Raw genomic sequence first — 27,091 nt, 5'->3', positions numbered from 1 at the left:
GCCCCCCACGCCGGGGGAAGCCTGGGGGGGACTCCAGGGGGGCACACGCAGCTCCGTGCCATCTCACACACTGGCTGCACACACTTAGAAACGCGCACACACAGTCACACACACACACCACCACCCCGATGCCCCCCCCCCCGGCACCCCACAGTGACGGTGCCCCCCGGTGCCCACCCCCCGGCACCCCACAGTGACGGTGTCCCCCGGTGCCCTCCCGGCACCCCACAGTGACGGTGTCCCCCCCCCGGCACCCCCCCCCCCGAGGGGCGGTGCCCCGCCCCCGCCCCGCGCAGCCGAGGCCCCGCCCCCGGCACCGCCCGCCCCGCCCCCGCACTACATCCCCCAGGCGGCCGCGCGCGCGCACGCGCAGGGCCTCCCGCCGCCGCGGGCCGGGGAGCGGCAGCGCCGCCGCCGCCGGATTCGGGTGAGGGGCGCGCTGGGGCGGGGGGCGCGGGGCCGGGCCGGGCCCCTTCCCTGTGGGGCGCGGGGCCCGGGCCGGCCGGCAGGGGCCTTTCCCGGCTACGAGCGGCCGGTACTGACGCACGGCCGCCGGGCGCAGCTCGCCCTGCCCGGGCCGCTCCAGTCCGCTCGGGGCAGCGGACGAGGCGCGGGGGGCGCGGGCCGGGCCTTCCCTGCGGGCCGGGGGGGGCCGGTGCCGCCCAGACGAACCCCCCGGTGCCTGCAGAGCCCGTGGTGGCCCCGGGGAGGGCGCTGGAGGTGGGAGGGGGACGGAGGGGGAGACGTGGTGGGGCTGCGGGGCGCTCCGGGGCCGGGCTGACCCCCGCGGCCGGGTGGCCCCGGGCTTTGCCCTTCCCTGAGCCCGGCTGCAGGCGCGGGGGCCCCTCCCGGGGCGAGGCGAAGCCCTGGGGAGCCCCCCGGCCAGCCCCCCTCTAGCAAGGGGGCTTCTCACAGCGCCCGGCCTGCGGCGGTGCCGGGGGCCTGGGCCGGGGGCGCTGCGGGCCGCTGGGGGGTCCCCTCCCCCCCGGCTGTGCTCTGCACCCGTGCCGGCCCCCAGCCCCTCCGCGGAGCTCCACCGGGCGCTTTGTTCCGCCTCGGCTGCCTCCCGGGCTGTCACCTCCGAGGGGGTCCCACCCGAAGGCCGTCGGGGGGTGGCAGGAGGCCGGGTTTGCAGCGCCTGGGCTTTATTTCTGCTCTTTTTTTGGCCGTCGAGGCAGCGTAGCCAGGGTGAGCAAAGGCTGGGAGAAGGCAGGAGTCTTCCCAGGGCAGACGGATCAGTGGGGTTGGGAGTTACTGCTGCCGCCTCTGTACTGCCCGGCCCTATCCTCCTCCCCACCCCCCCAGGTTGTTGCAGCCCCCGGTGCTGGGGGCTGGTGGACAGCACGATGCCTTTAGGTGCAAGTTACCTGGCCAGAGCATCAAACCCTGTTGCATCGCTGTGTTTGCAGCTGGGGTTGAGCTTGGCCCAGAGCTGCAGAGCAGATGATGATGATGGGGGGGGGGGGGGGGGCCCTGGCTGGGTGGTTAGGGGTCAGGGTGGCACTGGGCACCTGTAATGCTGCTCCACTCGCATACCCTGCGTGGGGTCACAGGCTCACTGTAGCCCCACCGCCTCCCCGTGCTCTCTGTGCTCCCCTAATCCTGTGTAATCTTGTCTCCTGGGCTCTTTGCAGCCCTCCCTGTCCAGTCTCTTATGTGGTGTTAGTGGTGCTTAACAGATCCCTCCTGGGCACCTTCTTTTCTGAGCAACTTGCTAAAAAGACTTTGTTTTACCAGTCTGTTGACTTCTAATTTTTTTAATGCAGCCCGGCTCAAGGGTTCCTGAGGCCTTTTCTTTTCCAGGTACAAGCTAGCATACCACATAAACTTCTATCAGCACTGGCAATTTCAGTTTAGAAACATAAAAAGGAACTTGGCATTTTTAGAAATCATCTCAGACCCATGAATTTTAAGATCCTGCATTTAAAGTGAAAGAAAATTCTGCTTTCTGAAAGTAGAACAGGTTTGAGAATTAAACATGTCTTTCAAATGCTTTAATTCCCACTTGCCCCTCCCCAGCTTTCTCACCACCGCTTGCTGGAGCTTGAGGAGCAGGCAGTGAATCTACTGGGAAACACAGCTGAAATGCACCCAGTTCTTTTCCTGTCCAAGTCCCCGATTAAAGCCACGTGGGCAAATGTTTGAGAGGTTCTGCTGAGGCATAAAGATCCAACCAAACAAATCCAAATTCAAGATCAGAGCCCATGTTACAAATTTCCAGCCAACCACCCTCCACTTAGGAGGTATATTTAAGTTTGTACCTCAAGTAGTCAGGGTTTTGTTTTCATTTGGGGCAAGATGGCCCATAGGATTTCTAATTGAAGCCAGGACTGTTTGCTGAATAAACCTAGCTTTTTAGGGCTTGGTATGACTTTTTAGCTTTTCAAGGCATTTTTAAAGATCAAGGTGAAGTCCATGGGATTTTAGCAAAGACGTGTAGCTGCTCCCTCTGGGCTGCTGATCCTTTCAGGACAGAGCCAGCGTGAAGGAGCTAGTGCAGCTGAACTGCTGCTGCTAGCATCCAAAATGTAGTGCTGGGGAAGTGGGCTGTGTAAGGCAGCCCAAGCCGCAGCCAGCCCTCTCTATACAGCTCTGCTAGCTGCATTCCCAAACCCGTATTGCCTTGATGTAACACACACAGCAGCCCAAGGAGGGTAAGGCTGAAAACTGTATGAGCGGCTCTGCTATTGAATGTCTCTGCTTTTAATATGTGTGCTGTTGAATTCCTGGAGAGGGACTACAACTTCAGGCTTTTTCTTTCTCTTGTTTGCCTTAACTCAGGGATTCGTGTAATTTTGGCTTACTGAAGCTCTCCTGCATTCCTCGCTTCCCAGTCCATGCAAGCAGCTGCTGGCTCGAGCAGCGTTCAACAGCGAGAACTGGCAGGAGGCTGAAATACGCCCCTTGCTCCTCCTTTGGACTAGCAGTCCCAGCACAGGAAATATTTTTCCATTCTGATGGGGAAGTGAATGTCGGAGCACGCGACACTCGCGTGCAGCCAGGCTGGGTACCTATGCGTGTGGTCCAGGACTCAAAGCATCGCTGCCATCCGAGGGGGTGAGCGATAGGCTTTGGTCACGCAGCTGTTCTAAGACATCATCCCAGTGCGTGCAAAGTGATATGTGAGGGAGGTGGATTTTCCACTGGGATGCGCTTTTTTTTTTTTTCCCATTTCCTGCTGCCGTGTTTCAAAAAGGAAGGAAAACAAATGCTAACTCCCTCCAACAGCCTCCCTCTGCTTATGGCTGTAGGATGTACAGATGAATATTTGGCAACAGCAGCTTTGGGGGGGAAAGGTGTTGGTTCTCTCTTTGGGGTTCAGGGCACCTTGTGCAGGTGGGTAGGACAGAAAACCCTGCAGCCCCGCTTTGACTCATGCTAGCCTGAGCTGAGCGTGGTCATGCTGGTGGTCCCTGAGGTGTCGGTGTGAAATCTGCCATAAAAAGAACTGGCAGAGGCAGGTGTTGAGTTTGTCACCTCAGGTTTTAATTCACTGGTTTGAGCAGTAAAATAACTGTCCTTGGTGCGTTAGGGAAGAGAGAATTGGGTGGAAAAGATTGGTTGCAGAGACCAGGGTCTTAGTGATCTGGAGCAGTTTGGCACCAACACTGGTTGATCTGGGGGTGTTCTGTAAAAATCTCAGAGCAGCTCATAAACTAATTTACAATGAATTCCTGGAGAAAGTGTTGTTTTCCTCTTATAAATGCAGACGTGTGGGCGTGTCTGTTCTTCGCTCGCTCTTTTTCTTTTTTTAAGCTAGCAAGCCACGCAAGCATGATGGATGGGATGCTCCATGGAGCGTGGGATCTTCCCCCATACGGCAGGGATGTCATTCTCCGTGCAGATGGCATCCTCCAGTGGAAGCCACCCACTGCTGCTCTGCCTCTTGGGAGACCTGAACTTTTCCATTTGATGGGAAGGAAGCTCATAGCTCCCTGCTGAGTGCTGGGAGTTAAGTGAGCAATCAATGATGTGAGACCTTAGGAAGGAGAAGGCAACTTTATTTTAAAACAAAATGAATTTCACTTGTTCACAGTCATACCCGCTTCTCTCATGAGCACCAACACGGGGATCTCCAAGTGGTTGTCCAGCATTCAGGCACCGAGGCACATGTGTCCAGATGGTCTGGACAGGATTCCTTTAAATGACACAGCAGTGAAAGAATGCCAAATATCAGGCCTTTGGTGTCTCTGGGACAGCTTGGTGGCCACTTGATGGCTTTGGGTCTGCTTTTTGACATCCCTTGGCGGCTAAGAGTGGTGGCCTTTTGTCTCTGCATCCTGTCTCTGTGAGTAGTTAGGATTAAATTCACTGGCCTTTTTGTCTTTATGTGTATGTCTTAAGGCTCCTATGCCATTCTCTGTTCTTCCCCAAATCATCTTTTAATGGCTTGAGTCTTTCTTGATGCAGATTATCCCTTGTTTCAAGATGTTCCTTGTTTTCCCACCTGAAAATATGCAGCTAGGTGTGCTGGGATCTTGAGGACCTGCTAAATCACTGCCCTTAGCACAGGCTGTTTATTCCACTCTGTGTTCCTCCTAGTGCTTCTGTACTCCTCATCCATTCTTCACTCAGACCACACTCAATGTCTGTATTACTGTGATGTGCAGACTGCGTAAAGAATTGTCTTTTGGCTTTGTCTGCATATATAACACTTCACAGGAGTCAAGGGACTGATCCTGGATCAAAACTGAATGGTCAGAAGCCTGAATGAAGCTGATAATGTAGCCCTGGAGCTCAGATCAGGGAGGAGTTCAGGACCCACATGTGTATGAAGTAATTCGTACAAGTGCTTGAGGAGCTCCAGCTCACAAGCTGGCAGCTCATAATGCTGCCAGGAGTGGCACTGAGTGTGGGTGGGGAGGGCTGCAGAGTGGCTGCTTGCCCTGGCACACTCCTGGCTAGTGAGCATCAGAACTCGGGTCAGGGCTTACTGATCTGCCTGGTGCAGATCAGCAGTGGCTCTGGGCTGGTTTTGTGTGGATCTGCAGCAACTCATGTGGTATTTGGTGCTGCAGACCATAGGAAGCAGAGTCTCTCAAAAGCATTTTTGCTCTAATTTAGCAAGAAAAGTTGCTAGCATTGGGAGGGAGTGGGTGGTGGTACCTCATTTGCCCTTGACCAGAGGGTTTTGAGGCCAGTCCACTTCTCTGTAGTCTCCTAAATGCATAGCAAGCATCTTCTGTGAAAGGCTGAGCTTGTTTCCCCCTCTTAAATGGCTCGTGTGATAGCGATGCAGGGTGGGGTGGATGTGGGGCATCGTTCTCAGCTCCGTATGCTCTCTTTGTTTCTTGCTGCAGGTCCCCCAGAAGAAAATGGTTTAAGGCCAGCCAGCGCAGCTGCTGCTTCCCATCACGGCGTCCCCAGACCTCAGGGAGGAACATGGCAGCAGCTCAGGGAGCAGGAAGCAGTTCAGCCGGGCCATCCGGACTTCCCAGTTCTGCCCCAGGGCACAGCAGCAATTCCACTTCCACGGCAGTGGCAGTGTGGGAATGGCAGGATGAATTTGGCAGGTGGAGGCCATACCGAGGGAATGTCTGCAGCTACATTGAACAGGTTTTTCAGGCCTCTCAGCAGAAGGGCCGACGTTCGGGGTCGGGACTTGTCAGCAGCATCCCTTTGGGACATGCAGACCCTGTCTTGGCCCCCTACGTCATCGACATCCCAAGTTTGACACAGTTCCGGCAGGATACAGGTAAGGGAGCTTCCCTACCCGTGCTGGGGTTTTGATGGGGCTGCTTGTGTGCTTGGAGATAAGTGGGGCATTGTGCTGTGTCGGAGAGCTCTAGAAAGCTCTGTTGTCTGCTGCCACTGCTGGGCAGTTTTCTGAGGGGTGGCGTGTCTGCTTCTCTCCCGGGGCTGTCTGCTGCCCAGCATGTTAGCACGTGAGAAAATCTATGTTGGCTGGCGTGAATCTGTGGGGCTGGGTGTAGGCATGCGGCCGTGATCTCTTAGGAAGCCCCATCGTAGGACCCCTGGAGCTCAGAGCTTGTGAGCCACAGCCCTCAGAGCTGGGAAACTTTCTTCCTGCCCCCACCCACATCCATTCAAGACCATTCATGTAAAAAGGCCTTTTTACAATTTAAACCCTCCCGTTTGAATCCCTTGTTCCCTCTGCAACTGGAGTGCCAGCTGCTTTACCTTGGCATGCCGCCCTGCGCAAGCTGCTTTGCGAAAGCCTGCAGCCCCCGCACAACGCCATAATGCTGCAGCGGAATATTCCCTGCACTTGTGCTACACGAGGCTGGCTTGCTTCCTCCCAGGGAGGGTTTGATAGCAGGATTGAAACCCAGTTTTCATTCTCATCTTGTCTCTCTTGGGGTCACTAAGGCTAGTAGCTCAGAATTTGCCGAGGTGACTCCTACCCTCTTTTGCTCCAGATGTGCTCAGCAGCTGTAGCTAGAAAGGGGGCAAGAGTGGAATGCATGCTTTTATCCTCTGGAAAATCCAGGGAGATCCCAGTTACACACCCTGAATGAATAGCTGCTTTGGACAATTCGCCATGCATCTGTTTCTCCTTCAGCAACATCTCTCCCATCACCCCAGGACGCAGTCAAGCATCACCCCAAGCTTTAGAGATGGGCAGTGTGCTGGTTCTTGCCAATCGAAGCAATAAGTGAGCAATATCTTGAATCAGCTGCAGGGTTGGGCAGTTCCTACAGGAAAAGAGAAGTGGTTGGAGCAAAAGCCAGTGGTCATCACGGCTGCATCCATGTTTTTATTCTGATTCAGTGACTTCAGGGTTAGCTTTTCTAGTGGTGTCCTGGCTGAGGAGCTTTCTTAGCCGAGTGCCTTGTCAGGTCTGCTCAGCATAACCTGTTTGAGCATCTGGAAGCCTTGCTGAGGTTGTGGCTTTGAGCAATACAGCATGGACCACCAGAGCTGGCACCAGTGGCCATTTTTTTCCTGTTTTCTTCACACCAAACTTCTAAAGGAGCCTTCCAGCCTCTTGCCTTGTGCTCCAACACATGGGCAGCAGCCCCAGGCTGTTCCTTCTCAGGAAATGACCCGATTTGGTGAGGGTGAGCAGAGTGCTTGTGGGAGGGTGGAAGATGTGTCCTAGTGTGAATGGGACATCCTCCTTCATGAGTGGAGCACCTCCCTTTGGAGGTCCTGTATCTCTTGTGAAAGATCGCAAAACACCTAGCTAATACAGTCCATCGCAGGGTGGTTCGGAGTGGGTTGTGTCTGGAGGACAGTCTGATACAATTTTGGAAAAGGTGTTGGCTAGCATGATCTTATCTTCCCTTGGGTGAGATCTGTGGTTGAGTTGTCAATAACAAAAAGGCTGATTCCACTTCACAGCGCTCCTGCAGTGTTTCCCACTGATCCGGAGGGATGCTGATCACAGTGGCCAGGTCTGAACGCCTCTCTCCACAAGTACCTGCGTGCTCTGCAACGTGACTATTGGAAATGCTCTCATATCCCCTTTTAATGGCCCAGTTCGAAGCAAAGCTTTTCCTCTCTGCAGGGCTTTCCCTTGAATGTGAGCCTTTCTGAGCAAGCAGCCAGCTGACCTTTGTCATGTGCTAGAGAAAAGAATCTCTGCAGGAAACATCCCCATGAAAAATCTTTAAACAGAGCAAAAAATAGGCTGTTGTATTCTGCTCATTAGCTATTAGACAGACAAATAGGCTCTTCAAAGGAAGCCAGGGAGAATAACAGGAAGCCAGTGTTAACGGGACCAGTATCCCCACCAACGGGAATGACAGCTGTGCAGGGGAATTGTGGGGGCAGGATTAGCTGTGAGCTTCAGCTGCTGGTTCAAGCAGATTAGCTGGGAGTGAATGCAAGGGAGCAGCAGGAGCTGTCCTCTCACCACAGCTGTTTGCCCACCCTGGAGAGGAATGCCAGTTTCCCTGCCAGCCTGGGGGAATGGGGATGTTTTCCAAGTGCATGGCTTTGGTCTTGTTATTGACTTCTAAAAGCTCTTCTCCCTGCTGCTCTTTGGGGGTGTTAATGCTGTCTTTAAAAGACAGGTTGCTTGCAAACTGCTCAAGTCCTCTCTGTGCTGCTTGTAGCTTCTGACCTGCCAACGGAGCAGGGGCAGGCTTGCTCATCTCCTCTGAGACGTGTTCCGCTGGGTTTCATGACACCTTGCTTTAGCCGTGTGTTCCCTGTGTTCTTCTCTTAAGTGTAGCGCATTTCTCACCATCTCACTTCCAGCTCAGTCTCGTACCTGCTCATCTGCTCCGGGGGTTACCCCTGATGTTGTCCACCTGTTGAGGCCATAGGTTTGTGTTTCTAAAACTTGGCAGGCACTGGATAGGAGCAGTCCATCACTAGAGTTTGCTTTTGGCTGTTTCATCTGCTTTCCCATGTAAGGTGTCGATTCCTGGCTGGGGAAGGCTGCTTTGGTTCTGCGGATACCTTCTGCCCTGACTTCTGCCAGAGGAAGGTCTTGTCCCACAGGAATCCCTGGGTTTTGTTGTTGAGTTTTCAGGGTTCAACCCCAGTTCTTAGAGGGGAGGTTGCTGTGTTTCCCTGGCTGCTAGTAGCTTCTTAGGTGTGCTGATGAGATGTCTGTTGGGTGGTCACTGGAGAGTGCTGCTCTGCGATAGGCAGACACTTGGTGCTGCTCTGGCTGCTGGAGCAGCAGGTTGGGAGCAAATGCTGGACCTTTCCTGGCTGTTCATCCCCTGCAGATGAACAGTCCCTAGCAGAAACACAAGTTGTACCATTCCTGCCTTTGAGAGAGCCTCAGCCTTTGTCTGCTCCAGAGCTCAGGTCTGTCTTTACTGATGTAGTTTCTGCAGTGACAGGCAGGATGTGTCTGCACCCCAGCACAGGGTCTCGTTATGGTCTGACCACCGAAGCGCTGTGCAGAAACTACCAGCACCATTTACAAAGAAAGAAGCCTGAGAGTGTGATGGGAGCGGAGATGTGACTTCTGTGCTGTCAAGCACTGAGGTGGCAGTTAATGCCCTTATGGTTTGAGTCAAGTCCTGGTAGTTTCTGCAAGCCCAGCGCTGAGGGCTAGAGATAATGGCAGTGTGAGGCAGAGCTACTTGAGCCAGCATTCAGCCAGCCAGAGCCTGAGCACAGGTAGCATAGCAATTGGGTTTTGGCAGCGTGGAGTCCCACGTGGGCTGTCCTCCCTCTACCTTGGGGTGTGCTTGTTGGTCATAAAGCTTGCTTGGGTTGCCTGCCCCCCACGGAACCACCAGCAATATCCTGGGGAACTTCTCTGCAGGCTTTAGGTGTGGATACTTCTAAACACATGTGTTTTCACCTGGGGTCCTGGAGCATAGTGTCATAACTCTCATGACCTCTTTAGAGGCTTTGTTTTATCTTTTTCCTCCTGGTGCTGATCTTCTCTGAACAGCTCTGGTGTCATAATGACTTGCTGCACTCCTGTTCACCCCCACCTGCCTGCATCCCCAGACTTGTTTGCCCGGCAGCGTTTCCTCGCTTCTCTTTCTCGGTGCAGAGTGAGTGTTGCTGAGGATTTTCCCAGCAGCAGCAGTTTTGAGCCTGCTTCAGGAACCTGTTTTTGCAGAGGCTGCACAGCTTCTGTCCTGTTGGGTGGCTTACCTCCCTCTCATTAGGCTTTTTCTTTTTTAAAGAAAGGAATAAAGTAACCAGGAGCGAAGTCATCCTGGAGCGCCAGGCTTCCAGGGGGTTCTGAGCTCCTGCTGTTGAGTGGCCGTGCAGGAGTAAGTGTCTGCTTTCATGTCTCTTCCTTTGCCTGAACGGCTGCTCTCTCCAGTTTCCAAATTACTTTGTTGTCTTCTCCTCTCTAGTCTTATTATGTCTCCCAGCAGTCAGGAGCCTGGAGAAGTTGGCCCTGTCTTGTCCCCTCTCCAAAGTCAAGTCACCTGGTCCTCCTAGAGCAAAATTGCCCAGCCCTTTGTGTAGCCAAGTGCATGTTCAACCCCTTAAGCTCTATGGCAAAGCACTTCCCGATGGTGTCCTGTCTCTTTAGTTACTCTTGTTGTCAAGGCTGTGGGAGTGGTGGGGTTTTTTTTACTTTTTTTTTTTTTGTCAGGAAGGCATATGTGATTGCTGTGCCTTTGTGCTTGGGTGTGTCTGTCTCTGCATCTTTTCTCCTTCCCTCCTTTCCCACCCTTCCTCCCAGCAGCTTTTGAACCTGCTGCCAGCCCACAATCAGATTTGGCAGAGGGACAGGGATGTAGGGGGTATTGCATTTCTCTAAGCTTCATGAGCAAACCCAGCCCTGTCAGGAAGAGAAAGTCTGGTGGTGCCCCTGCTGGGGGAGAAGTGAGGAAGGCCACCCTGATGTAGACGCCGTGTATCTGTGCAGAAACGTATCCCTGAGACAATGTGCCCCTCAATTCTTTGCTCACAAAATGATTTTATTTATTTCCCCTCCCTCTCCCCACATAGGGACGATGCGGGCTGTCCGCAGGCACCTCTTCCCCGGGGACTCTGCTGCCGGGCAGGGCATCATCTGGGAGTGGCAGAACGATGAAGGTGGGTGGTCCCCCTATGAGATGAACGTCTGCGTGTTCCTGGAGCAAGCCCGTGCCACGAATCACCAGCGAGTAGATCTCGGACCCTTGGGCTACAACTACGAAGTTGACTTCGTGGCTCAAGTCCAGACCAACAAGACCACGAGGTTCCGCCGCAGCGTTCAGAGGCGCTTGGACGCCCCGTACCCAGTGACGGCCTCCCCGGCACCCCTTCACACGGGGGTAGCTTGTTCTTGCCAGCAGTGCTGGCTAAACAGTGGGACTGGTCCCATCACCACACGCTACCGCCACTCCATGATAAACTTTCCCAACTCTTCCACTACTCACCAGGTTTCCAGTAGGACAGCGTCAGTCAGTTCTTCCAGCGTTGGCTTTGTGCCCTATAACAAACCGACTTTGTCTGGAGCAAGGTCAACACCGAGACTCAATGCACAGAGCACCTGGGCTTTGCCTCAAGCTGGGGGTCCCAGCACAGGACTGTCTGCATCTAACGGAGTCAGGTACAGACCCTAATTCATCTTTAATTACTATACATGTGTCCAAGAGACCTGCTGTGCTCAGGTCTTCATTATCTAGGAGCTTCTCTGTCCCGGAGGACTTCACAAGAGTCTTTTCTAGAAGGAGAGAGAAGCTTGTGCCTCTGTGTCCAGTACAGTGGATGAAAAGGCTTCTCCTCTGCTTCCCCTTCTTTGCTCCTGCTTGAAATATAGTCCCTGTCTACTAGTCTCCCTGAACTACTGGAGAAAGGAATCAGGTTGAGATTTTGCAGGTCTGAGAAAGTCAATAGTGATTGCTTTTATTTCAAGTTACACTTAAAACCAGCTTTGAGGGGGACTGAGTGAATGAAAAGGGGACTTAAGAACACCCTTATGTACTTCGAAGTATGCAGTAAACAGGGGAAAGCTGCTCTGTGTCAGAGCTCTTCCACTTCAAGGAAGCACCACAGGACTCGGCTGCATGTGGCTGAGACCTCGTGAATTCTCTGACAAAGTCGAGAAGTCTGTGATGGATGTTGTTAAGGTCAACGAGCACAAAAAAATGCCGAAACCCAAAGATGTAGATCAAGGGTTTTTTAAATCCATTTTGAAGATGTTTAGAAAACCAAATCAGTAACTTACTTTTCCCTTCCTTTGATTCCTTCAACCATATTGATCCCTTTCTCTCTGAGATCAGTGGGGTGACACTGGCAATTTGAGTAGCGTCTAGACTATTTGTCAGGCTAAATGCTGGTGCAGAGTTGAGATGCCACTGGATAATCACGGAAGAGGTTCATTTTGCACATCCCGTGGGGCTTCGCAGTTGTGATGCTGGGGAACTGCAAGCATAAGTAGGACTGTAAGTGACAAGCCTTGCCTTGTGAGGGTTTTGCTATATCCTTTCCCTTCATCTTTTTTCAGTGACCTTCTCCTGAGCAGGTGCTTGGGCTGGCTCTGGCTCTCTGCAGGGAGCTAGTTACTTTGAAGGAAGGACTGGCAGTTTTTGCGGTGCTAGCTGAGGTCTAGTGTTCCTCGGTTTTTTGAGCTGTCACCCTTCACGTGCTCCAGCTTGTACAGGTGGATCACCTGTGCTGGCTGCTGATCTGTTTTCAGCGTGGCCCTTCTCTGACAGGGCTGAAACTGGGGTGCATCTTGCAGCCTAGGATTTCAGCTCTTGTCCGTGAGCGGCTGGAGATGGAGGGCTCTGTTTGCACCTTACTGGTGTGGGAGGAAGGCCTTCACTTCTCTTCAGGCCTCTTGGCTATTGCCAGCTAAATGAAAAGCAGAGCCTTGTGGTCTGACAGCTCGGCTCCTCTGCGTGGTGTGAGCTGCTGGGCCAAGCAGTCATCCCCTGTGGGCTGGAGTGGGGGTTTGGGGGCTGGAGGAGGTCAGTGTCACCCTTGCAAAGTGGGGCACTCCCTTCTGCATTGCTGTGGGATGGCTTCTGTGAAGCCTGGACACCCAAACCAAGCCAGATAGCTCCCAATGGACTTTCAGGGTCTTAGCTCCTTCTGTGTGCAAGCCTTTGCTAGCCGAGGTCTTTGTGACCTGTCTGTGGTAATACTTGCACTGAGTATCTGCTGGCATTAAACTGAGGGCCAGGCAAGGGGGGGTCTGACTGCTCCCTCTGTTTCTAAACAGATGGAAGTGTACCGAGCAGTATACACATTTAGAAACACATAAATAATATATATGTAAAAAAAACCCAAAATGCTGAACCACTGTGAGCACCTGAGAAGCTGAAGGGGAACTTGCCAGCGTGGATTTACCTGTCCAAGATACCCTGAGTAACAACAGAGATAAGAAATACAGAAGGGTGTTGAAAGCACATTCTGCTAATTACATGAGGCACAGGGGTTTGAGTCTGATTTTAAATCTCGTTTGTATTTTAAACGAGATGGTAAATCTTGAGATATTTTCCTTAGTGTCATATCAGGACTTTCCCTCTTGAGAGTCATCTGAGTGAAATGACTTCTTGCATCCTGTTCTTCTTTCTCACAGTCTTTTTCTGGTGCTTTCTTTGCACCTGGTGATTTTTCATGGCATTTTAAGTATCTGCAGTACTTGGCTGTTCCAGTTGCCTTCTAATAGGGCTGCAAATCAGAGCTCAGTACTACCTGCAGGAGCCCCAAGTAAGGCTCTTGCTGTCTCTTGAAGAAGCTGCCAAATTCCCCCTCTCACAGGAGCTGCTGCTGGTCAGTGTGTGGGGCTGGCAGGCTGCCTCAAGCTCTTGTCCTTCCCTAGAGCCTCAGCGTGATTTGCAAAGTGACTCTCGGGGTGGGAAAACTTAAAAACAAAGAGCCAAATGCTGCAGCAGTTGCCCTCCAAGCCTGTCTGGGGCTGATCAGGATGTCGTAGGCTACTTCTGGGGGGGACAGGCTGTCCTGAGACAATAGGAGAGATGTTCAGGGAGGGGTGGCACAGGCTCCTTACTGTGAAATGAGCCCACAGCCCAGGTGATGCTGACTGGGAGGAGAGGGACAGCCAGGAGGAGACCTGGAGATGCCTAGCCAGGGTGCTGGGGAGGACATTGCTGTGGCAACGGCTGGGCTGGGTCCCAGGGGTGCCAGGACAGCTGTCTGCAGCTGGTTAACCCCTCCAACAGGTGAGTGCTGGCAGAGCTTGTGCTGGGTTAATGAAACAGCCCTCCGGGACTGGCATATGTCCCCACACTCCCCGCTCAGCTGCTCCAGCTCTGTCCCTTCTGGAGTACTGCTGAAGGTGTCTTTTGTGGCAGGAACATCTGGGCCCCTCCATGACAGCCAGCCTGGGGACAGCAGCAGAGGGCAGAGCCCCCCCGGAGCACCGGGACTGCTGCGGTACCGGTGGCAGTGTTGGCTGTGGATGAGCAATGCCATGGCTGGTCGAGGTCTGGCTGTTGCAACCTGTTTTGCAGCTGTTGGTGGTGTGCAAGGGGTGAGTGAGGTGGCTGGTATCTTGGCAATAATCCCTGGCTAAGCCAGCTTTTTTTTGCAAAAGGATGGTACGGTTAAATCTTTGCTGGGGACAGCAGAACATGCCACTCGGGGAAGGTGGCAGCTCTTGGGGCACTTGGAAATGAGTGTGCAAGTGCCGGCAGACTTGTGTGACAGGCACACCCTCTGTGTGAACCCTGCCCCCCCCCCCCCCGTTGTGAGCCTTGCTCCTCAGTCTCCTGGCTCTGTCCTTGCTGGGGTGTAAGTGTGCCCTGAGCATGGGTACGCTGCCCGGGTTTGCCATGGTGAGTGTGATATTAACCCTTGGTGGAGCCCAAGCTTGGCCCAGATGTGGGGATGCTGCTGGGCAATTGCCTGGCTACAGGCTTGTTGGGGAGGTGATTTTGCAGGCAGGATGTTAGGAGCCATCTTCATCTCTACAACCCACTTTCTGTTCATTAACACCAGTGTTTTCCACTAGATGTATCTGTCTGTCTCCCATACCCACTGCAGGAGCGTGTGCGGATGGCAGATCCAGCCTGTGGCTGTGTGCTGAGCTCCGAGGGTGGCAGCAGCTGGGGGCTCACCCAAACGGACCCCAGAGAAGGGCAGAACAAAGATGTGCGTTGGTGGCTCTTTGGGGATGATGGACAATGGGTCTTCAGTGCTTTGGGATTAATTTTGCAAGGGGTGTTCTCCTTTCTCTCTGCCAGACAGACAAATGCATGTAATGGGGCAATCTGTCTCCCAGTACAGTGCTGGGACTTTTTCAGCACCAGCTGACAGCTTGAGATGGCTTTTCCCCTGTCACCCCTGTGCTGGGTTTGAGTCGGAAATGCCACTGGGTTGGTGTAATTGCTCCTGGCTGGGGTTACAGTTTCAGCCTCGTGAAACCCATGTTCCAGCAGAAAATACTCTAATTTCTGTGAATTAGGGGAAACCTGAGTAGAAAACTCTAACAATGTGTTTCATTTAATTCCTAAGCCCAGAACATTCCTGCGTTATTTTACTCCCTAGGTTCCCCATCTTCCCCCTTAGCTGGACTTGGCATGGCATGGTGGTTCGTTCCCCTTCCCTTGCAGTCACTGCCCTCTCCCCTCCTGCATCTCCTCCTGCATCATCAAATAGTGTGGCCTTTGTGGAGATAAAGATGAAGCGCTAATTATCCTGCACTAATTATCCCACCAAGGGTTTCTGTCTGTGTCCAGCGGGCAGTATTGCTCGTTCATCTTAGCTGTGATATGCAATTCCTGTGCTGGCCCATGCTCAGAGACCAAAGGGAAGGGAGCAGTGGGCCACGGTGGATCCTCTGGTGTCTAATAAAGGTTGTGTTATGTTCAACCCGCAGCCTTTGGCCCCAGAGCAGCCCTGGCAGATTACTTGCTTTTACAAAACTGCTTATCTTCACAAAGCTTGCAGGGATGACCTGGCTCCGGCTGAGCTACAACTGGCAGAAGGGCTCAGAAGCTATTAGGGAGAGACTGAGAGACAGTGCCATTGCGTACACCCAGTTTCTTCAGGAAACACAGCTAAAAATGGCAGCACCGAAGCAAATGTCTCTCCTGCAGGGCTGAGAAAGAGGTGCAGTTCATCCGGGAAAGCTGCTGAGCTCCCTGTTGGGGTTGTGACGGTTATTTCTAATAGGCAGGCAGGAGTAGCCCCCAGTACAGGCTGTTGGTAGCACAGGCATGCCTGAGCTTTTGTGGCATTGGCGGTGATTAAAAACATTTCCTGCTTGCTGGAGGGTGGATGTTGGTTGGAGAGAGGGTGGAGCACTTCAAAATGCAGGATTAATTTCCCCATGCTCTAAAGAGGGTCAAAGTCGCTGGAAAACTCAGTGAGGAGTGCCAAGGCTTAAGCAGATGCTAATATCCTTGGCTGTGCTGCTAATGTATTAAATAGATGTGGGCAAGTTATTTTGCTGCTTCATGCATTAGCTTCCTCCCGTGTATTAAATGCAATTAATGAATCTGGCCTCTCACAGACGGCACTGAAATCTGCAGATGGAGCATGTCACAGCAAGGGTTGTGTGCTTCTATCAGTGCTGTTAACTGGATCAGTGAGGCAGGGGTCAGCTCCCCAGGCTCCCAGCCACCTCCTGGCATGATCCTCCCCACTCTGTATGGGAAAGCATCCATCCCTGGGGCAAGAGCTACCCCATTGTTCTGCTCCCCCCCACCCCCAGTGCTGGCTAATTACATAGAAGGACACTCCTAAAACACTGTAAGGAGTGCCCTGCTTGTAATATGAGCAAGTAAAGCTGCAGGAAGCAATCTTCTGGGGGATATATTAATTGGTGCCCCAGCCAGACAAATCCCTGCTGTACCATGCTGGCTCCTCTGAGCTTGTGCAGCTTTGGGTGCGGGTCTAGGTTGTGCTTACAACTAAGGCAGGCAGCTTGGGGAGCGGGGGAAGGATTTTGTTTAAAAGCATGGGGAGCGGGTCTTGGGAACTGAGGAAGGATGCTTACAGTATTGTGTTCCTAAGAAGGGTCTGGTGCTGCACCCCCATATCTCCCATGGGGAATGACCCACGGTCAGTGCTTTGTAGGACCAGGAGGTGTAACTGAGGGACCAGAACCTGTGTCACTGAAATCAGGAATAAGTGACACCTGGGCAGGCCCTTTCCTTTTTCTCTTGCCTCCTTTGCATCTTTCAGCTTTTGCCATAGATAGGCATACCCATGAGCTCCTTGGGGGGTGAGGAGGGGCGCTGCTCTGTGCTGGTTCTGCTGGGCCCATTGTGACTTGTCCCACAGCCCTGTTAGCTGGCGTGGTTCTGCTGCTGGGCACTCTTCTTGAGTAGGAAGGAGTGAATCTCTTATGCTTGGTGCCAGGAGCAGAACCACAGATCCACATGGCTGTGTGTGGTGCACCAGAAGATCCTCCTTTAGAGGGATTTGGTCTGGGTTTCAGCATCTTCTTGAGAAGAAAGGTAGGAAAGGAGCTGCTGTGTAGTCATTAGTGTCATTGTAAGCCCTGGGAGGATGGTTAGACCTTTAGGTGTTGTGGTAGCACTTGGTATTAATGTGAGGCAGGGCTGGATGCAGCCCTGATGTGGGAGGAGAAGCGTTGGCTATGGTCCAGAGGGCTATGAAGATGCCACAGTACAGGAATATGTGGCCTGCTGGCTGGTGTACCGGGAGAGAGGAAGGAAGAAAGGGCTGTATCAGGTGGAAGGGGTGACTTGTTACAGAATTCCCCACTTCTGCTCCATTGGAATATTGTGTACGTGTGGTTTAGGTGATGCTCAGCTCAAACCTGGCTGCCCAGTGTTTGGAGTGGCAGCAGCCGTGGATGCCGTGCTTCCTCTCTGGTCTTGTGCTTTGCTGTCTCACTGGTGTTGCAGTATCATGAAATTCTGGAGAAGCAAGTGGTTCTGTCATGAAGAAATATCAGTCTGCCCTGTCTGCCCCCCCGTAGCAGATTGCCGGGAAGCTGGTGATGGGAAATCTTACCAGGATCTTCTTGCTGAATCTTTGAGGATAGCATCTTATTTTGTGTCCCTTTCGTCACAACCTGGTGAATGCTGTTGCACTCTGCAGTGTACAGAGCAGCGGGAGAGCAGGAGCTGCAGCAAATGGCAGGACAAAACTGGAACAGGGAGGAGAAACTGATACCAGGAAATGTTCAGAGAGTTCGGGCATTGACTTTCAGGTGTTGCAAGCGCAGCCTGAAAGTTTGGCTAGGAGTCAAAGGCACTGACTGGTTAGAAATTTTGTCTGTGGGCAGCAGAGGCAGCAGGAGCAGTTGTCTCTGTGAATCCCTCTCATCTCTCTGCACTGCAGTGCTTGCTCTTGCACTGATGCTCTCCAGATCTCCCTTACCTGAGAGCCCCCATCCCCTGACCAGCCTGCCTGCATCAAGTTTTCTCCTAACTGAGCCCAGCTTGTGTAAATCCGCAGGACCTCACTCGCGCCTGGCTCCATGTCTCCCAAGAAGCCAGCACTGGTACGGCGACACTGGAGTAGTTTGAGTCTGAGCTGATGGACTAAATATGTCTGTTCATGCTGCTGGTGAGCCTGTGCTCGGAGTCGAGACACAGCCTGTGTTATACCACAACAGCAACATCCTTCCTTTTTACCTCTTCCCCTTCCTCCTCCAAAAAACAAACCCTCTTCAGGCCCAGGGTAGGCTCTGAGTAGTGTTTCTGCACCTTTTTTAGTGTGGCAACACTTCCTCCCATGCCCTGTGACTGCAAATCTACCCAGGCAGCGTGGTGACAGAGGTGTACCTCAGAGCAGTGTGGATTTCCCTTGATTTCATCCGCCTTAGGTCTGGGCTTTCTGCAGATGTAAAAGGGATTGCATCTGTGCCGGTACACTCACGTGGTGTTGAGCAGATGGGTCAGCACATCCTACGACATTGTTAGCTGAAATGCTGCTAACTGAATGTGCGTGTGCATAGCCCGTGTGAAATAAGAAATATTTGGTTTCTCCATCATCACATCAGTTGGCTTAAAGCCTCCAGCAGTCAAAGCTGACACACTTTGCCTTTACACCAGGAGTGCAGCTGATCAGTGACTGTTTCCTGGCTGATGGGTAGTAATTTATCTGCAGTGCACTCACAGCTTCCAAAACTTGATTGCTTGCAAGTGCCTCAATTGCTTATTCATTTTCCTCTGCAGATCTCAAGGGCTCTTCTCACTTCTGTCGTGGTTTAACCTGCCAGGCAGCTCGCTCTCCTCCCCTGCAGTGGGCTGGGGGAGAGAATTGGATGGAAAAAAAGTAAAATTTGTGGGTTGAGATAAAGACAGTTCAATAGGACAGAAAAGGGAAGGAAAATAATAAAAAATGAAATATACGAAACAAGTGATGCATAATGCAATTGCTGACCACCAGCTGACCAATGCCCAGCCAAGTTCCCAAGCAGCATTCTTCCTAGCTGATGTGCTGAGCATGATGTCATATGGTATGGAACATCCCTTGGGTCATTTGGGGTCAGCTGTCCCAGCTGTGTCCCCTCCCAGCTCCCCGTGTCCCCCAGCCTGCTCGCTGGCAGGGTGCCGTGAGAAGCTGAAAAGTCCCTGATTTAGTGTAAACACTGCTTAGCAACAACTAAAACATCAGTGTGTTATCAACACTATTCTCACCCTAAATCCAAAACGCAGCACTGCACCAACTACTGGGAAGAAAATTAAATCTATCCCAGTCAAAACCAGGACAACTTCGTAGAAGCTGTAGCTCTGGGGTGACTTGAACCTTGCAATGCAGAAGAGTGAAGAATTTCTCTGCTGGTCTTCTCAAAGCATGGTTACCAATGATCCCCTTCCCAGGGCAGCTCCGAGTTTGCTTTCTTCAGCCTCAGGTTGTGACCCTGTGCTTGGCCTTTTGGAGGGATCCCCTGCTGCCCGTCTGTTTTCCTGGCAGAGCAGAAGGTTCAGCTTTCGTGCTTTGGTGTTCTTTTACCTTCCACAGGTACCCAAAGTAACAGCTGTGCTTCGTGGTGTGATGAAGCACAAGCTCTTCAGTCTCAGACACGTGCAGGGTCACAGACTGGGGTGGAAGGGGTGCCCAGGCACCCTGTTGTCTTGGCTGCTCAGTTGGAGGAGGTTGGGAGATGATGTCGGGAGATGAGGTCTGATGCCTCTGAATTTTGGGAGCAGGTCTCTCCAGTTCCTTTTCATTATCTGGTCCTCAATACCCTCCTTGTCTGCAGCTGGAGAGGGAGCAGCCCCGCTACTAGCCATCATCTGGAGAGGCTTGTAGGAGCAGACATGAAACAAAGGCATGAGATAGAGAAGGAGGGAAGTACCTGAGGAAGAGCTGTGACAAAGAGGCTAAATCAGGAAAGAGGAAAAGTCATAAAGAGGAGTCACTGCATCTGATTCAAAGCCTTTTGAAACGGAGAGAAGGATTTCCACTGTATTTGGTGGGTTTGAATTGGGCTGTAGCGAGAACAAGCCGTTGCATCATTTGAAGACATTGCAAAATTGGGGGCAGCAGAGGGGAAAATACAGTCTTTGAAAGAGACAGAAGGGAAATCTCTGTAGTCTGGAGAGCTTTTTAAGTGCCTGGGAGAGCTGGTCTCACTTGGCCAGGCTGTCAGCACCACACCAAGCCCTGGGTTCTGCCCAGGGTGTTCTTCAGGGAGCTCAGCACCCATGTGGGAACCTATCTCAAACCACAGCAGGTAGGAGAGGAGGGAGGTGGGGATGCATCCCTGTTGTGAGGGTGGGCCGTGTGTCACTCTTTTTAGCTCTGGTCATTGTCATGGAAATGTGGACAAAGATTTTAGCAAGGCTGAAAGGAGGGACCTGTGTGATGCTTTTTTTGGCACTTACCACCTTAGTCTCTGTGAATTCCTAAGAAGGTGGAGAGGTTTGATGATTTTGGAGAGCCCTTGGAGATGGTTGTCTGAATGCACTGTGTATTAACTGCAGCTGGTGTGCATGAGCCTGCATCCATCCTAGGCACGTGTGCCACCTGAGACAGAGTCTGTGGGTGGCTTCTCAGTGCCAGCATGTTGGATTTCAGATGTTCCTGTTCTGCTTGTGTGGATCCAGCTTGCTTTCCCTTCATTGGCTTTCATGCTGCTGCTCGCCCTTTCCATCCTGACTCCTTCCGTCAGCTAATTGCATGACCTAGGCTGCCCACATATCCCAAACCAGCTTGAGGTGCAGCTCCCAGTGCTGGAAAACACTGCCAAAACAAGTACGTTAGGAACCCAAAGGGGATGTTTGATGTCCAAATCCTTTTGACTTGCAAAGGAAGGTGGGTGCTAAACTCTTCTAAGTCTCCTTCAGTCTTTCCTTCCTTGTTCCCACATCTTGCAGTAACTCCTTGGAGGCACAGGGAAAGTCAGGGCTTGATTCTGTTCAACCCAGGCCTGCAGGTGCTCGGGTGCTTTTCTCTGCCTCAGTGTCCCCATCTGGAAAGCAGCAGGGGATTGATAATGCTTGTTTCCTTCAATCCGTACAGCTGCAACTTCTCATCCAGCATGGGGGGGCTCACACCGTTGTCAGTGGTGTTTTGCTGGCTGGAGGTGAAGTCACCTGGGATGTTTAAGATTAACTTTGCTGTATCCTGGCAGCTGCTGGCTGTGTGCTCATTGCCACAGACCTGCTGGTGCAACAGCATGTTGTAGCGTGGGTTGGAAGCTCTGCAGTAGAGGAGCAAGAGCAGGGATGCATCACAGGATCAGAGCAGGGGACTGGCAGCAGGGTCCAGCAACAGACCCCAACAAGGGGAAACAAATGAGCCAGACCCAGTATCCAGCTAGGAGGAGATGAGACTGGAGACAGCTACCTACAACATAGGTCTGAGGTCCACCTTGGAGATAAGTAAACCCACTAGTTAGCTCTGGCAAGGACTGGACTCCTTGAATGTAGCTGCTGGAGCAGTGGGCAAAGGCTGCACAGGTGGGGGTCCCAGGTGGGGCTTATCTGAGCAATTAATCCCTGTTAATGTATCCAGGGCCTTGGCACTCAGTAGGGAATAGTGCACTCCTGAGTTGTCTCTCATTAATCAAAGTTAATGATTGATCTGTGCTGTTAAACTTGTCCCTTTCTCTTTTCTCTTCCCAGTGCCCCAAACGTGCCTGTAAAGATGCCCAAACCCAGCAAGGTGAACCAGGCCCTGGCAGGTAAGGATCCTGCTCTGCTGTACTGGCTCTGTCTCTAGGATTACGTGAGCAAGCCGTTCACCTTCCTGTGGCACTTACGTTCCTTTGTTAGTTTTTAGGAAAAGTCTGAAATGATGGTGGCGTTTAGGGGTTTAGGCCCAAAGACTTTTCAGAAAGGTAAAGAGGACAAATGTGGGGGAGAATGGGATGGTCAAACCCTGGTGACTGTTTTGCTCGTCAGCGCTGGTCCTAAGGCTCCCCAAATGAGTGGGTGTATTTGGGGGCTGGGTATTCATCTTCTGTAGACCTGGATGAGCAAGTAGCAAGGAGGGGTGCACACAGATCAAGCTCAGTGCCAGCTGTTACTTGCTGCTTTTTTTTTTTTTTTTAAAGTCAAGGGCAAAGAGTGGTGTGGTAGTGTGAGGTAATGTTTAATGTGGATTTTTTTTAACGTGGTTTTATTACAAAAGCTCAGGTGGTCTTTAGCTTAAAAAATGATTGTGATGCCTTGTCTTGGGGAAAGGAGGGGGCAGAAGTCAAATCAGACCTTGTCTCCTGTGGCAGCAGAATACAGGTTTGCTTGTTATAATCCAAACCTGTGAATACAATACTAAATATACCCGAGGAGTGTGTCTGGGAGGGATGAAAGTGCCAGTTTTCAATGCTGCTTTTCAAAGTAGATTTGCCTGTTAAATGTGAAATGGCGTTGCCTTGAAAACAACAACTCATGCTTGCAGCTTTCAGTGGAAGCGTTTCCATGCCAAAAACCACCGCATTTCCATGCCAGAAACCATTGGCGCGTTTACTCTGTTTCAACTCAGCCAGCACCAAACCGTGGGACCCTGGTGTGGTGGTGCCTGGGGGTGCGGGGGTTCTGCTGAGAGCAGATGTCTTCTCTATACCAAAATCGTATCGTAACATGGTAACCCAGGGGTAGAGAAATGGAAAAAACTTGATGTATGATATTTTCTGGGGGTTTCTGTATCCATTGGAGACACTACAGAATATCTGTTAACCCTTTCCTTCCTCTGGCTCTTGTCCTTGCGTGATCTGTTGAGGTTATTAGCTCCCTGGGTGCCAAACTTTGCTCCTGAGCAAGTGGAGACAGTTACATTCTCGTTCTTAAATAAAATGGTTACTGCTTTGTTCCAGGAAAGGTGATGGGGATTGATCTCTTCTTGAGTGTCAGGCTTTACCCTGCCTAAAAATGATCCCCAGGATTGATGTTTCCAGTCATTTAATGTTAGCACCATCATGAAAATTGTGCCTTGCATGTCTCAGTAGCCAAATGGGCACTGCATAGACTAATACTGGGTGTCCTTCGACAGCATGCAGCCCACCTGTCTCCCAGTTAGCAGATCTGTTGTTGTGGAAATTAGGTGTAAAGTCAAGCTCACACCTTGTCCAGGTGGGTGACTCAAGCAGAACTCCTTTTGCTTACAAAAACTCAGAATTTCATCCCCTTGCTATTAGCATTGCCTATGTAATTAGGTACTTAATCACATAAAGGTAAACACAGCAAAGAACTAAAGAGCCCTGGTGAATCCAGGCCGTGTTAATGTTGTTAATTGTGATCTCGGTCTATGTATAGAGGTCATCCACTGTTAATTTGGAAGAGGTGAATGTGTGTGGTCCATCTAAGCCTTGTGGTGCCACATTTAGATATAAAAGGCTGCAGGGGAGCTCAGGAGAGTAAGCCGTTTACCACCATTTAATAAAATAAAATGGTTAAGCTTGTAATTGATATCTCTGTTGTTGGAGGCTGGGGGTGCAAAAGAGGGAATAATTATTCATTTTGATAACCTTTAGCTCTCCGCAAGGCAGCTGGCAAGAGGCACGCTGAGTTGCAAGGGGAGTGCAGCTCTGCACAGGCTGGGCTGCATCTTCTTCAGGTCCAGCTTTGATCGATGCTGTGCTGCCTTCTGCCCAGTGTGACAGACCTCAGAGGGGCAAGGGAGGAGGAAAGGCTGAATTTGAGTCTGTCCTTAAAATCATGTAGAAGCAGAGGAAAGATCTGGACAAGTTAATTAGCAAGTGAAAGGAAAATAAATTTCTGGGAACATTTCTTGTAAAAAGCAAGCAGTGGAATTCTGGTAAAAAGGCCAAATTTTATTGAAACGGTAATTGGCTGTGTCTTTAGGGACACCTTCTTCCCCTCTAAGCTCTGCTCTCTGTTTCTAGAACCTCTTCTGGGAAGTGATATTTTGTTCATATTTAAAATCCTGCAGATGGTGTTTGAGTTACTTATTATTCAGGTTCTTCTCTAACACAGAGGCTGGGCCCCTTTGGTTCCTCTGGTCCCCACTGCACGACTGCTTCCTTCAGCATCGGTGGTGGAAGGGCTTTGTGATGGCATGAGGGCGAGGGCAGTCTGGGATGTGACCTGAAGGTGGCTTTATCCTGGGAAGCTTGTCCAGAAGTCTCGCAACCCTTGGTCTCCACCCAAGGTGCCTCTTGGCAGCTCTGGCTCTGGTCTGAAGCAGGAGAGAGAAAATCCCTGAACTTTGTGGGTGATCTCAAGAAACGCTGCAGGTGCATCTCTTGGGTGCAGAGAGATCTTCTGGCGGATAAACAGGAGGTGGGGGGTCCTGGCGTCTGAATGAGAAGCTGGGTTTTGTTTGTGTGATGAGCGCCTGGGGATCTGACGGGGATTGGTAACACTGTCAACCCCACGTCTTCTAAACACACCACTTGGGATCCCAGAAATCATGAAGCTGACTTTAAAACCATGTTGTGCAGAAGAAAAATAAAATAATTTATTCTTCCTTGATTTCTGCTACAAGGTGCATGTGGAAACATGTCTGTTAAGCTTTATCTTTCCCCAGGAGTATTTGGTTAGTATGGTGAAGTGCCAGGACAGAGGTCTAAGCAAACTGTTGGCACAGTGTTCATGTTTAAGATTCAGCTGGACTAACATCCCTTGGCGATAATGGAGTTTCGCTGGTGTGCCTTGGGGCTTGGGGGGTGGGCTAGGTCATATGAAGGCCCTTCTAATACTATTTTTAAGATGAAGACTGGAAATGAGCTTTTTGTTAAATGAAACCGAGTGTTTCTCACTTGCGTGATTCCTAGAGCTGGGGCATTTGGGGACATACTAACCATAATAATTTTGCTGGTGGATATAATCGTACAAATGAGCGATGCTTTTTCTGAGTTCTCATGTTATTTGAAGGTAGGCGCTGCCCTTTTCCCTCTACATGCTGAAATCCAGGACTGGAACCAAAGGCATACCAGTCTGAGGTCTGTGCAAATACAAATCAGCAGCCAGAGCCGGTGGCCGGAGGGGGATGCTGGGCTGGGTATGTGAGCAAGTGTGTGGTCAATGCTCATTACATTATGTAAGGGTGCTTTTTCCCATGCTCGGTTTCTGCGCAGAATATTACGAAAGTCCCTTATTTACACAGCAAACTGAGAAAAGCTGGTGAATGTTGTCATAGCTCCAGTGAAAATAATTTTACCCCGAGGAGTCAGTAACGTACTTCTGGCCAAATAGATGCTTTGAGCAAGAGAAAAGAGGCGGTTCTCGGAGCATGGTTGTTGCACTCATTCATACGATCAGATCCAGGTGCCAAGGGATGCTTTGCAAGGCTTTTGGTCTCTTCCCTCCTGCAGTCCTTGCAGGGAAGAAACCCAGTGGAAAGTGTGAATATTACTAATAATATTTTTCTAGCTCCTGGGGTAGCTAGTGAGAGGCAGGAACTCTTGCCGGAATGCCTGGGGGTCCAAAGCAGTCTTAATGTGGGCAAGTTTATCTTGTTTGAGCTTTGCTCTTGTGTGTTCAGGTGAGAATTTATTCAGGTCAAAGGCCACATCTGCTCCTGACATAACTCCGCAGATGCCTACAAGTTCTGATTTGAAATTGTGTCCCACAGGTCAGAATTGGAGAATCGATCTGCAGATGTGATGTGTGTCTGTGTATTGTTTTGGCATTTTGTATGAACACACACTCCCACGTAAGGCTTGGATCAGAGGAGATCCCTTACTGGGGACTCTTGTCGCCAAACCTGTGGGAGGATTGTTAGATGCTGAGATTTCCAGTATTGTATTAGAACTTTAAAGGAGGCATTGCTGCTGGGGTTTGAGATGAGCCAGAAGAGCAATGTAACACTAGAACACCGCATTTTTGAATGCTCTCTTGATTTGAATCTGCAGAAGATTATTCATTGTGTGTCTTTCCGAAGGCAGCAGAAGGTAAAAGTGGAAAATTACCTTTTCTTGGCTAGTTTTTGTCCGTGGGGGAACATTTGGTTGGGGTAATTCACCTGGTCCCACGTTTGCCCTGCGCGGTGTGTGTCTGGGTGGAGTTGTAGATGCATTTGCAGCTTGTGAAACGAAAGAGAGAAAGTTCCTGGAATAAATGTTTATTTTCTTTGTGATGATTCACGATGCTGGCAGGCAGTTTCGGACATGTTATTCCAGGTATGAGAGGGGCTGTGCTAGAGGGTGGCTGAGGTTCTGTGGCTCGTGCTCTTCACTTGGTCTGATTATTGAAGGCAACATTTTGTCCTCTGACATTAAGAGTCTGAAGTCGATGCTTCAGCCTCTGCTTCTGTCATGTTCTTTTTTTAAAATGGGCTCTGCATGTTAATGCTAGCAAGGCAGTATTGATCTCTTCAGAAGAAAGCATTAATTTTGCATTTGCCTATCAGTCAGCTGTGCGTAGGTGGTGATAATCCCTGTTAGTCTTTGGACTTGCTTTTCAAATGTCAGTCTCTGCAGTCAGTGCTGTCGCGCTGCTTAGGAGCAGGGTTGTTTTGGAGACAACTTTACCGTTCCCTTTTCTGCACCAATCCTGGGGAATTACATTTTTCAGCCTCAGTGGGTCAGGCTGCCTTAGATGATCTCCCCCAGCCATGGGGAGGTCCAGCTTCTTGCCTGTTTCTCAAGAATATTGTTCCTCAAGGCTCTCTAATTGGTGTGAGTTGGTACTGCTCTTCTGGGGATACCTTTAACCTGCTGAGAGGGGAAAGTACCTGCCTGGTGCCCCTGCAAGTGGCAGCTTTGGTGCTGTCGCTGTGCTTCAGGTGTTCAGTTGTTCTGCTCATTCAAAAAACAAGTAGCTTTTGTTAGGGGAACGTTTAAACTCTTCCTTAAGGCTCCTTGGGAGTAGTGAAGGACTGCTGGCTTAGACCTGGGTTGAGAGCACGCAATAGTCTTGCGGTCTTTAGTTCAAGACTTAAAGGAAGTTATTTTGATTGTGAAATTTCTGGCTCCGATGTTCAGTTAGAGGGCTGCTGGCTTGTACCGACGTCAGGGACTCTCAGCTGTACCTGCTGGGAACAGCGCGGTGCTGCTGGTAGGGTCGGGGGTACTAACTCAGTGTTTGTCTGCTTTGAAGTCCTCTTTTGGCCCTGCACCTCCTGGGAATTGGGGGGCTACATCCCCGATCTAGATCAGCAATGATTGTACCTAACGAAGGTGATCCACGGCTGCCTGGTTTGGTGTTAACCTGTTCCTATTTGCAAGCACGTGGCTTCACCACGCGTTGGGCAGCCTGCTCTTCTGACCAGCCCACCTCTGCCAAAGGTTCCTGGGTAACCCTGGGGAAAGTCCTTCACTCATCTGTGCCCCTCTCCCCATCCTGCAAAACCCCTTCTGTCTGTTTTTTGGTCCTTAGATGACAAAGTTTTACGAAAAGCATCCAACTTTGTGTATCAGGAAGGGACTTGAACAGGTTCTGGAATATCTGTTGTGCTTGGACCTTAC

At 51.2% G+C, this 27,091-nt stretch overlaps 1 protein-coding gene across 4 annotated transcripts in view; it reads left to right on the top strand.

Annotated features, from left to right (window-relative positions):
- Positions 1-339: 339 nt before the first annotated feature.
- DTX2 (deltex E3 ubiquitin ligase 2) overlaps positions 340-27,091 on the top strand; it is a 39,352-nt gene continuing 12,600 nt past the window's right edge. For all 4 annotated transcript variants that reach the window (XM_055796576.1, XM_055796575.1, XM_055796574.1 and 1 more), the window contains exons 1-4: positions 340-427; positions 5,301-5,695; positions 10,348-10,933; positions 21,348-21,406. In XM_055796576.1, the coding sequence (XP_055652551.1) occupies positions 5,383-5,695; positions 10,348-10,933; positions 21,348-21,406 (958 nt within the window). In that variant the 5' untranslated portion in view covers positions 340-427; positions 5,301-5,382. The remainder of the gene's footprint in view (positions 428-5,300; positions 5,696-10,347; positions 10,934-21,347; positions 21,407-27,091) is intronic.

This window comes from Falco peregrinus, chromosome 2, assembly GCF_023634155.1.
Source record: "Falco peregrinus isolate bFalPer1 chromosome 2, bFalPer1.pri, whole genome shotgun sequence".
NCBI lineage: Eukaryota > Metazoa > Chordata > Aves > Falconiformes > Falconidae > Falco > Falco peregrinus.
This window is presented reverse-complemented; position numbering and strand designations above follow the sequence as displayed.